This window comes from Aphelocoma coerulescens, chromosome 2 (assembly GCF_041296385.1).
Source record: "Aphelocoma coerulescens isolate FSJ_1873_10779 chromosome 2, UR_Acoe_1.0, whole genome shotgun sequence".
Classification (NCBI taxonomy): Eukaryota; Metazoa; Chordata; class Aves; order Passeriformes; family Corvidae; genus Aphelocoma; species Aphelocoma coerulescens.
This window is the reverse complement of record NC_091015.1, coordinates 39,132,027-39,144,570: the sequence shown is the minus strand read 5'-3', so window position 1 is coordinate 39,144,570 and position 12,544 is coordinate 39,132,027. Positions and strand designations below refer to the sequence as shown.

Sequence of the window (12,544 nt, the reverse complement as noted above, 5' to 3'; positions counted from 1 at the left end):
AATTAGAATATAAAAAATTGAACAGTCCAAGAGTTTACATTTTTGTGTCTATAAAAAAACTACTTCACAAGGCTTAGGAAAAATACACATTTTCAATAGGGATGTTTATCGACAGATCAAGCAAGTAGATGTAGAGAAGAACTTACTGTCTCTGCAAGAAATGGAGTTATGAACAGGTAAATAAAAAGGCCAACACTAACATTTTACTAAATGAGTACAAAACTTCAAAAAGAGTCTCTCTGTAAGATTAAGCACTAACAGTCTGTTTTCCCTTCTCTCCCTCATATCGTTACTGCACAACACCAACAAGGTGGTGGCCTTGGGCACCAAGAAAGAAGAAGGAAACTTGGATTAAGAACAGAACAATTGGGGGGAAATTATTAAATTAACATTAAGCCTGCTCATTATTCCATTCCAGACTTCACTGAAATTGAGTAACTGTGGTTCCTCCCTGTGGCATGCATACCTTCAACCACAGGGATCATGAAAGAGAACAATAGTCTTTGATTGTAAAAACATGATTTATAGATTTGGCATTTTCAAAGAATTCATTCCGTTACTTCTCTTGTCTCCCTTTGATGATATTCAGTCTTATTACTAGAAAGAACATGTTATCATTAGAATAAAGCATCCTGCATTTCTAGCACATCCGTCTGCAAAATTCTTGGAGCTCATCATGTTTGTATACTCCACAAGCTGGAAGGAGTTTACAACCATGAGACATAAAACAAATAAAACAGATGTGTTGGCTATGCTCAGATTATACTAAATGCCAAAGTACCTTTACAGTCATGCATAGAACTGCCAGACTGACAAAAAAAAAATGAGCTGCTTATTATATAATGGGAGTTAAACCAGCATGGTATCATTTAACCATGCAGAGGCTTTCACTGATTTTGCAAGCCTTTTTATATCAGTAACATTTTAAAGTAGAACAAATCAGGTGACCCCTGATTACACACAAAATCTGCACATAGACAGAAACATACCATTTATTTAGAGCAGAAAACTAAAAAAGATGGAATTCATTAGATAATTATAATCCATTAATATTTCCCTATTTTGTCAGTTGCCTGCTTCCTGAGCAACAACTGCAGGCAGAGGCTGCACTGACACCCAGCTGAAGATCTGCTGCTTTCCTATTTTTGCTGCTCTTTACTAAACCATCGCTAAAAGCGAAAAGCTTGCTCCTAGTTATACACGTACAAACACAAAGATCCCAGTGAACTTCCTTAGGAGCGAATGAGCCTCCCTGTGTTCTTGAACAACTCTTCTTCAGGTTTCAAGTTCTTCTACTGAGCAGAAATGTTTGTGTAGCAGTCATAAAGAACAGTTTACTAAAAATCTGTCAATTTGCTGAAGCTTCCTGTTATGTCTTGTGGAAATCATGTAGAAGGCTACCCGTACAGCAGACATCACTTTTATGTAATGAAACTAAATGGGTCCATTTTGGAGGAGCTTTTTGCATATGTGACATGTTCACACTGAACATGGAGCTTGACAGAGCCGACCCCTAAAAATAGCACCTGGTTATCCTTGCTCTCATCAGCAACCACAACCCTGTCTCAGCTCTGTCATTTGGTGCATCAATCTGGCACCCCTCTCCCTCCTCCAGAAGTGACAGAAGCAGTGGTACCCGAAGGTATCTTGTTTTAGGAGAGGTAAGATGTTTGCATCTGCTGCAAGCACACATTTTAAACAATATCCCTGCCCCTCAGCAGGCAGTTATCATGTTGTTTTGGCAGCAGGAAGGAATCTGTGGTTTTTCTTGAATGTTGCTCTTCTTTATTTAAACTACCAGAAATAAAGCAAAAATGACAGAATGCTCTGTCTATAAATAATCATTCCGGTGTACAGTTATATTAGGAGGTAACTCAGATGGCATGATAACGCCTAACAGGCTAATCTTAGACCTGTAATGCCATAAGATGAAAATAACTAGGCTAAGAATAACTGACCCAGAGGAGTCAGCCTGTTAAAGAGATCCACAGAACAGGGCATTTTAGATTTTCATGTGTTTGACAATAATATCTGCCAATTCGTTTCTCTATGATATTTTGTATTGTAACCAACATTTAAAACCCTACCCACAGCAGTAGTTGGGAAAGGTTAAAATGCAACAACGCCTGAAATCTCCCCCATCATCTACACCAAAACCTGAAATGAATGTGCATATTTTGCAGGCTATCAATCTATTCTGCTTTCTCCCAGCTTTTGGTTTCTCTGCAAAGACAAGGCAGAGGAGAGGGGCTGGGCAGTCAGCACAGAAACATGGGTCTGATTCAAGCTCTGGCAGTAGAAGAGTTACAAGCGTTCCACATATTGACTGCAAACCATAATGAACTAAATGCATCCTGCACGTAGTTTTACAGAAGGGAAGACTCTGGCTGAAACCGTGTGTTTGAGTGCAGTGCAAACCAATAGGTGTTATAAAGCTGAACAGCTAAAGCCATAAACAGCTGAAGAAAAAAGCTGTTTTCCAATAAAGAGATTTAGTTCAACACACTGAAGAGAGAGGAGTGTCCTAGCGCCAGTACTAGCAAACCTCACTGTTAAATGCAGCATTAAATGGTCTCTGAAAAGCCCTAAAAGAGGTTCTGAAGTAATTTTTTGCACAGTTTTTTTACTTTCCAGCTTTTCTAACTTGCTATTCTTGTCAGCCTTGTACTTTGAATTTCAGGCTTTTCTCACAACCTATAAATATACCTACTAATACAAAGCAAGACCATCAGGTAAGCACATAGCATCAGAAGCTGGGACTTGAATAAAAAAATCAAAAGAAGGAAAAGGCAGTGTTACAGCATTAGTTCTTAGAGCATTAGACACATGAAATTGGCAACACTGATCTGTATTCAATGTCTTCTCAATAACATAAAACAGAAAAAGCAGCTTCATTTGATTTTACCATGTTTTTTGTTAAACTGAATTAATAACCAAAGTTTTGTCCAGCATACATTGCAGGGCAGAGCCTCTACTCAAAATCAGTGAGATTTAAATTACATAAGACCTGCAGGTCTGTGTTGTTTGTTTCTTCTCATTGTATTAACTGTATATGGCTAAGGCCTTACACTTCCCTAACAATTAATTCAAATTCTTCAGCTACTACTATGAAGCACAGATTATTTTGTACCTCACCTTTACAACAGGCATTGAAAGAGCCACTCCAGTTGTTATCCAGAACTTCCCTGTGCTGAATTTCCACACTCAATTTTTTCATTACTCTGAAGAGAACCACAAAGCTCAGCATAGTTATTCTCATTCTTTCTGCTCTCTCTGAATTGTTACTGCCTGAGATACCATAAATGCAACATTTGGTATCTGTAAGAAGTTTATGTTACCTGAGATATGCAAATATGTCAAGTTTTTCATGAGTATCAAAGCAAAACTTTAAATGAGCTTGCTCTCTGCAGGTTCTCCACAGGAAAAGGTGAGCAGGTGAAGGTTTTGTTCAGAAAAAAAAAAAAAAAGGAAAAAATGGGAGAGCAAATACCAAAGAACTTTCCCTGAAGGCAATATAAATCCATGTGTAAAGCAAAGTACGTGTATACAAGGTCATGCAGACTCATGATAGATACAAGACAAACTGTGTACACTGGGGTTTACTGAGGGAAGATGGTCACGAGGGCCTGTCAACCCACGTACACGATGCGTGCACCAGTGATTCTGTCATTTATATTCAAGTGACACAGCTTATATTTCCTGACTGGTGCAGATAATAAACATTCACTACATCCACTTGCTACATTTGTGAAACTGAAGGTATTTTACAAGCCTGTAGGTAGATGCAGCCAACCAAATTAATCATCCTGAACCATTATATTCCCTTCAGAATAGTTTTGTTTTATCGATTCCTGATCCTGACAGGTATCATTTACTGTGTTTCACAGAAGGATTAGCTGACATAAGATGGATTGTGTAACTTGCTCAGGTCACCTGTCAACTCATTGACAAGCCAAGCTTTAAGCTCACGATCTCCTTGAACTCTTGATTTTTCAACACAACAACTTTGGGCAGGAAGTAGAGGATGCCTTATCCAATAAAAACCAAGGTGGAATTCAGGCAGGGTACTGCAAGGCTATACATCAAGATATGGCCAGTGGAGAAGACTTAGCAACCTTACCCTTTGAAAAAACAGCACTGTATATTAAATCACCAAAATCAATGAACTCGGCATCACTTCCTAAAGTTCCACACCTACAGATACCAGGACTGGGTAGGTCCTTCTTTCTCCTTCATACAACTACCATCTATTTGAGAAATGCAATCCCTGCATTGGTTGTTTATTAACTACATTTTAATGAGTGTCTTTCCCATGGACTGTGCTGCACCAAATGCCTTTTTTCAAGGACTTACAGTTTATTACCTGTATTGTGGAAAGATCAGAGGCCAGCTGAATGTTAGGATCCACTGTGGCATTGCACACACATGGAAATTGAGTCTTTTTGTGTAAAATAAAATGGACAGCATAGATAAATAGTAATTCCAGCTAAATAAGAGGCTTTAGACCCCAGATTTATTTTGTAAATGTGAAATTAAAATACCTATGGTATCAAACAAGAATATATCAGCATCATTTTCTTAAATAAAGATGCACAGCACTTGCTGCTGCATTTTAGAGCAACAGTACCATATGGGAGAATCTAGTTCAATCTTCTCAAGATAGCTGAAACTGCTCTCTGCAGTAAGGTGTAGGTGTCTGCAAATTACACAGCTTCTTGAGTCAGCGCCGATCTAGATTGCTCCATTCATAATTAGACTTTTGATTGGTACCTATCCAGATCATCTCATTCATAGTATGACTTACAAGCAAGGATGGAGACAGACAGGCAAAGCAGTAATTGAGGGAATACCAGGAGAACTGTTTCTCATGGCAGAAGTGTTTCCTATGCATGCTCTTCTTAGAAATTTTGCTTTGCAAATATGTATCCTGTGACAAGTGAACCTGTCCTCTTTGGGGATCTCTTCAGCCCAGTTTAAAATCAGTTGCATAATAAATGTGCATTGTATCTGGATACCAGCAAACATGAAAATCTGACTGTTGTTGACAGTTTTAAGCTATTCTTGAAGTCTTTAGAGCAAGCACATCAAGGGTGCAAAGCATAAACATTCAGGGATCTGTTATTTTCTTAAATACATGCAAATTTTTAAGCTGAGTATAAGTCACATGCATTTAAGAGAATGTAACTTTAAAGAAAGGGCATTGTGAGAAGCAAAATTCAAATGACTGATTCTAGCTTCTCTAATTGCTAGTGCTTACTGTCATACCCTGGCTATTTCTTTCTTCCCTACATGCAGCATAAATGGAAACAATGAAAAGTTACCAGAACTGATCCTGCAAGATGCTGAACTTGAGGGAGCTGAAGGTAACCAAGAGCAGCACCAGGCTTTGAGGTTTCATGTGACATAAACTGAAATTGCAGACTATGTATAATGTCAACTACTTGCAGTCTAGTTGTGTATTTTATAGGCCAACTGAAACACAGAGGAGTATTTTGTGTTCTACAGAACATACATACATACCTACATATATATATATACTTCAACATCTTTTATCTGGATAATATTTTTGAAAATAAGGTTTTGTGGGGATTGTTTTTAGTCTAAACTCTCCCTCTATTCTACTTGGCACTACAGGGGAAATTGTGTATGTTATATGAACTTACCTAATGTACTATAAGATAAAAATCATCAGTTACATATATTCTTATTTCCAGTGAAGAAAAGCAGAGCTATAAACTTACAAAAAAATCACCTCCTTTTCTTGGGTTTCAAAAGAAAAAATTGCTATTATATTTGTTGGCAGTTGGAGGGTAGCATAGTGAGATAAACCCCCCAAATTTTCACCTCTGAACCATTAATTTCAACTTGACATAGTACTAAAAAAATAACAAAAAAAAGCCAGACCGGAGGGAGAGGATGCAATCAGTCTTATCTCTGACCAATTTAAAAGCACTGGACACCTGTTGAGCTGTTCAGAAAAACTAAGGAAATGTAATAAAGCAAAGCAACAATTCTTGAATTGGTTGATGCTGCAGAAGGCTTTGCAGAAGAACTGTAACACTTCCAGGAAAACTTTTGCTCTTACCCACTGTCTTTGCTAGAGCCCCATAATTAATAAACGTGCCTTCACCTGATTTGTGTCCCTGACAAAGGAGCTGAAATTGGTGATCAACAATCTAAAATCGTAAGAAAGGAACACAAGTAAAACTTTTAGCTCTTTTTCTACAAAGCAGGAGAAAAAACAGTTTTTAAAAAGCAAACAAACAGACGTAGGGTCAACAGGTGTACCAAAACAGGTAATATGAGAAGAGAGGTATGGTCTATGTCCAAATTTCTTTTTAAAAATTGAGGTCAGTCAAGTTTTGGGAAAGAAGAAAAGGTAAAAGCAAAAGCAAAAAAGCCAAAAAGAAAAAAAAACCAAACAAAAAAAACAAAACCAGCAAAAGGGGCATAAACTAAGACTAAGTACATGTAAACAATTCACCCTGCATTCCACATCCGGGTCCTCTATAAAGGTAACACTTTCTGAACAATAAAGTCAGAAACCTATGTTTAAAAATATATAAACCAGAAAACATTGTACCTTAATAGACAAGGGTTTCATGTCAATGAAAAATGAACTGGAATTAACAGACTTTAGGAGAGAATAAGAGTAGACAACCTGAAATTTTGACATTTTTGGCCCATGTCAATTGAATGGCAACAATTCTTCCAAGTTAATTTATCCTCAGTACATCATTTTCAGGTCTCAAACACAGCTAGGAAAGAAACTAGAACACACAGGGGTAGCTTGAAATGCATCAGGAAACATGCAGTGCTCTTTCTGAGCAGCTTTGAAATACCTTCATTAAATAACACATCCAATTAACATCTCAGTGAGTCATTACATGTAACTACCATTGCCAGGTTCACAAATACTTTTAAAGTACCAAAACAAACCATGCAGTTTAAAGAAATCTTGAAGTAACACTGTAATGAAAAGAGAAAGGGATTGGTATTAAACCCCCTTCATATGCAAACTAGAGAAAAGGAAACTCACAGAAAGAGCAAATCCTGTTTACAATAGACATATGACCAGAATTGCTTATGAGGGGCTCTAAATGCAGCCTCCTGACAAGGTCTGTCTGAGGAAGCCTCTTCCTGTGAACAAGCCTGTACCATGAGCCCCATTTTGCCATCACGAAACAAAACAAACAAGGAAACCCAAACTCGACTTCAGTTGTGAGCATTTTGCCGTGTCTGAAAAGCAGCAGACCAAAGGAGACAAACTCCTCGCACAAGCAGCAGCTTCTATCTAAAATACTACCAGAATTATATAACAACAACTTAGATAAAGACCACAAAAATTAAGTCACTTCTTGAAGGGAAGGGGGTTTTCTTGTCATGCTAGGCTGCAGGTTCCCGGTCAGCCACTCAAGTCTAAGGCACGGAGCTGTCTCTTACCTGAGCTGATCATACTGTGCATTCTTTGCTGAGCCAAGAGCTGTTCACGTCCAGAAACCCCATCTGAGGAAAAACACGATTCACTCTCGTAAATTGTCTGCAGCATATTCCACCTGGTCTGCACTTCAGCTACACAAGAGATTCATCACTGCACTTGCACATAGGCGCCGGGCACGACCCTCTGCGGTCCTACCTCCTCCAGCGAGGGTTGTAAGATAATATGCTTCGGCAATTAGCAATGTTTAAGCATTGGCACAAGTATCTATGAGGAGAGGGAAGAACCCCAAATCCACAGTCGGCAGCCCCCGCCCGCAGGAAGGGAGCCGTGAGCGTGCGGGGGGCTGAGCGCTGCCGAGTTTGAGCAGTTGCGTTCGGGCAGCCAACGGCAGGTGGAAGAAGAAATGAAGAAATATCTCTGCGCTTTGGGCTTCCTGAGAGGGCGGGGGGGAAACTGCCTCTAACAAACCATCAAACCGAGTAAGCCACCTTTCCAGGGACCAGGAGCCGCGGAGGGTTTAATCTGAGTTGACCCCGGGCTAGCCCCGCGCTGCTGTGCCCGCGCCCCTCTCCTCTCCCGGCAGGCTGTCCCTCGGCCAGGCGGCTGGGCGAAGTTGGCGGGAGCAGCAGCGATAACTCATTTGCATTTGAATTGACACCCTCGTGGCCCAGCGGCGGCAGAAATAGAACAATGGCCGGCCTGAGCCAAAAATAGGTCAAGCATGGCCGGGTGATTGGAGCCTGCATTAATGCGTTTAAAAATACCACAGCAAACACAGCTGTCCAGTCTCTGTCTTTCAAACCGCCGCCCGGCCTCTGTGCGCCGCCCGGCCTCGAGCTCAATTAACCCCTTCCCCCTGCCCGGCCCGTTTCAGTGGCGATACGACACGCCAGGGAGAAGGCAGGCAAGGCAGGAGTGGGACAGGGACGGTCCTCGCCCGGGCCTTGCGCCCCTCTTCCTCCTCACCCTCCCCCGCCGAGTGTTTTGTGAAAAGAGAGCAAAACGCCACGGCCTCTGTCTGTATCGGTCCTAAAATAACGCTGGGAGGTTTTGCTGGCGATGTGGTTTCTGCCTCGCCCACGCGCAGCCATCCTGCTGTTCTATTTTTGCTGCCCGTTTCTCTGGCTACGCCACAGTTGGCTTTGGCAGGGGAGCCAGGCGGCCGCCAGCTCCCTGCAGGACCTGCAGCCGCCGCCGGAGAGGCGATTCCTGCAGCTAATCGGGCCGGGGGGAGCAGAGGGGAGGGCCCATGTCAGTGCGGGACCGGGTTTTGTGCGTGCAGCTATAAGCAGCCTTTCCGTATTTAGCATGCTTCATATAATTCTTGTAGTAAGTCACCAGTTGTGGCCCAGCATGTTAGAGACGCTTACCGACTATGCACCGTTTGGTTGACTTGCTAAAATTTGGAGAGGGGCTGAGTAGTTCACGCTTATTTTTAGAAACATTAGGCAATTTGCACAGCGCCTTTTTCAGTTCTCCAAGATGATGTGGTTTCAGAAGAGCAGCGTTTGACTATATCAGACAACTGATATCAGACATGCTCCTCTGTGGTTTGGCAAGTTTCACACATGCAAAGTTCATTTTTCATACTGGTATTTCAAAAGTTGCATCTCATTTGATGATTAATATACCTACAAACTGATAACTTTCATTTCAGCGTTACAGTACTTTACTTCTCAGAGTCCTACCCTGCCCTATAGCACTTTTTATACAGGTGACCAAAGCCTGTTCCTACCTTTACTATACAGAGCTTGACTACTCTCCTACCAGAATTAGGAGTCTGCTTCCATGTCCCTGCTCTACAGGAGCAACAGTGGCCATTGGGATGTGATTCCTCATGGTAATCAAGAGGACAACACAGAAGTTGTATTGGAGCTTTTAGAAATCCACCCAATTCTCAGCTATTAACATAGTATTTTGCTCCTGAAGACACAAGAATTTGCCCAGTATTTGAGGGTCTCTTCTGCCTTTTGGTGAAGAATCCTCTGTATGCTCTTTAACTTATATGATGGATCATAGCCAAGGGGACTGTATTTTTTAATATACTTCTCACAATTGTGTTACTGAAGAAAAGATTCCCAATAACGAAGTACTGTCACACTCCTGTGATATTTGGCTACTTGATGGCACCTAGGAAGTCTGTGGCTCAAGTCTTCCCATCATCCCAAACCTTTGCTTCCTCTATATGCCAAATCATCTTGTCCTGCTGAGAGTTAGGACCTGCCCCCTGGACAGACAGAGACGGCAGGAGCTGACAGCAACGGGGGTTTTCCCTGCAGAATCCTCAAGTTAGCACCTATCACTTCTTGCCACCCTGCTCTCCTTGGCATCTCTCTCCCCTTACCCCTGTTTTCCACAGGAGCACTGCTGCTGAGGAAGCAGTGAAGCTCTGCAGATGGCATCCACCGAGCTCTGCAGAGGGGCATGAGCAGGCACAGGGGCGGTGGCAGCACAGTGACAGGTAGGGTGTTACAGTGCAAGATTTCAGACGAGCATAACACATACCATCATCAGCACCACTGATTGCTGACAATTTGGTATCATAAACATTTTCTCTGGAAAGTAAAAATACCCAAATGTTTTGTGGGAAATATGTGGCCCTTCCATGGTACAGGGCAGTTTAACACAGTGCAAGGGGCATCACCAGTAGAAACAGAAATCTCCTCTAATGCAGAAAAAGCTTTTTATAGACAGGAGTAAATAAAAAAAAAGTGGAATTGCTTATGCCCTTCAGCCAAACAGAACATGACGCTGTTTGGTGATTCAGCGCCTCAAAATAATCAAGTTTCACATTACAGGGAAACACTGGAGGAATAAGTTAAAAACAGGTCAGAACATGGAAAATTGTGGAGTGTGGGATCCTGGTATTAGGTACCCATATGTGTTTATAACTTCTTATATATGCAGCTGCATTTTTAAAGATAGCCTTCACAGCTCTAAATGACTTCAAATACTTCAGTAACTAACTAAAAGCAAAGTATATTCAAGAGCAGAAAATGTACATTTAGATATTTAGCTGCAAGTGTTCTTAATTCTGGCGTACGTATTTTAAACTGACAGACACATAAACTGTCCTATGTTCACTAATTCACAGACCATAACAACTAAAGCGTTATGCTTTACATTTTAGATGATATATAAAAACTGTATCAAAATATTTTACTTATGAAGTCAGTCACCCCAAAGGTAGGGCTTTTACAACCTGAATTCTTCCGACTTGCTTTGACATATTATAAGCCTACTTCGGTACATGCTTAGGTTTAAAACACATGTGTAAATCCATTTCTTTTCAACATAATATTTAAGCACATGCTCAAATTCTATTGATTGCAATAGAATTTAAGCACATAGTTAAACACTTTGCTGAGTCAGCCCAGACTTTAACTGCAGAATCACGTGAATTTAAAGAGATCCTTAAGAGTCCCACAGGGGAAGGATAAAGGGATCATGCCTGAAGAAAATCTGGGTTTTATTTTTAAAGCTATGGATGTTATAAGGTGACATTTTCATACAGGAACATGAGGGGATTTCTTCTGTTTTTTCAAATGCATTTCCTAAACTTGGGAGAACGTTAATGACACTGGTGGTGAGAGTAAACTGCTGAAATGATTTAGTGCTGCTGAGGTGACTCTAAATGCAATCAGCCACTTTATAGAAAACGTTAGGCATGTTAGTAGCACTGTGATCTCATTACAGCATTTTCACAATGTGTTTCTCTTATTTTCCCTCTGAGTTGTTAAAAACAAATAAATATAAGGAAATTAAATCTGGAAACCACATTACTGCAACATTAAGACTAAGAAATTAAGCCCTCAAATTAGAAAGATCTAGGATTTCTACTGCATTATTAACTCTGCAACATTACAATTAAGTAATACTTTTCTCCTTTTTTTTTTTTTTAATTTTTTTTTTCCTTTCAAAGTATAAACAGTATATTACTGGTTGTTTGTAGCATATCCCATTTCTCACTCATGTTATTCTGGAGCATAGCCTTCATTAATATTAATAATCTAGTTTCAACTTTAGCAGTTTTCTTACTTGTAAAGGAATAATTGCATAGATTTTTTAAATCATATTGCTCAATTGTATCACATAAATATTGAACACGTTAAAAAGAGATGTTCTTTAGCCTCTAGTCATATGCTTAAATGAGGACATTGCAGTCTTACAGGTGTCCCATTCAACCTTCTTTCAGCCCTTTTTCATTTAGCAAGTGAAAAGGCAGCAAGTAATAACATGCATCATTATCAAACAATTCATAAACAAGTGGGAGCTAAATTAAGGTTGCATGAGTAGTATTAAATTTGGCCTATTTCAGTACCAAAGGTTTGAGTTCTAATCTTTGCAGCCTAAGACCTCCTAACTATTTCTGTGTATCTAATCACTGGGATTTAAAAAAAAAAAAAAAACAAAACAAAAAAAAAACAAAAAAAAAAAACCAAAAAAACCAACCAACCAAAAAAAAATTAACTATTGTATGGAACAGATGTTTCTGAAGCCACAGTTCATTAGGTACCATATTAGATACCATTAGTACCACGCGAAACCCAAACATCCAGCATAAATTACTACAGCTTATGTTAGAGGATTAACTATGTTAACGAACAGCAAAAGACTATTACCACAGAGAGGCAGATGGTTTGGGAACAGAATGAAATCAGGGGAGATGCTGTAATGGTCTGGTCCTGCTCCCTCTTGGAACTAAGGGACCATATTTCAAGTCTCTGGAGAAGTTAAAATGGATCACTTAATCCATGTGCTCTGGTTAGAAATACAAAGCACAGGAATGTTTCTGCCCAATTCTCTGTGTAGCACGCCTTGACATTGCCTGTGCTTTTCCTTTGCAGTGCTGTGAAACCATGTGATGGACATTTTTTAAGTGAAGAGAAAACTGCAATTCTAGTGTTTTAGCTCAATTCAAGCTTCAAAGGAATTTTCTGGGACAAAGAAAGGCATATCTGTAGCTTTAGGGGATTTTGTGACAAACAATGGGAGAATAAAACTTTACGAAGTTTTGAGGATAAGAAGTGCTATGCTAGATAAATGTATGGCTCTCTTATCATCTCATATAAGAATACAGAGAGCCTTGCAGTTTTCTCATGC

At 40.1% G+C, this 12,544-nt stretch overlaps 1 protein-coding gene across 4 annotated transcripts in view; it reads right to left on the bottom strand.

The window, feature by feature from the left end:
• The window catches only part of HDAC9 (histone deacetylase 9), a 274,226-nt gene extending 266,596 nt beyond the window's left edge, over positions 1 to 7,630 (bottom strand). For all 4 annotated transcript variants that reach the window (XM_069007080.1, XM_069007076.1, XM_069007077.1 and 1 more), the window contains exon 1: positions 7,444 to 7,630. In XM_069007080.1, coding sequence (XP_068863181.1) covers positions 7,444 to 7,549 — 106 coding nt within the window. In that variant the 5' untranslated portion in view covers positions 7,550 to 7,630. The remainder of the gene's footprint in view (positions 1 to 7,443) is intronic.
• Positions 7,631 to 12,544: the final 4,914 nt, after the last annotated feature.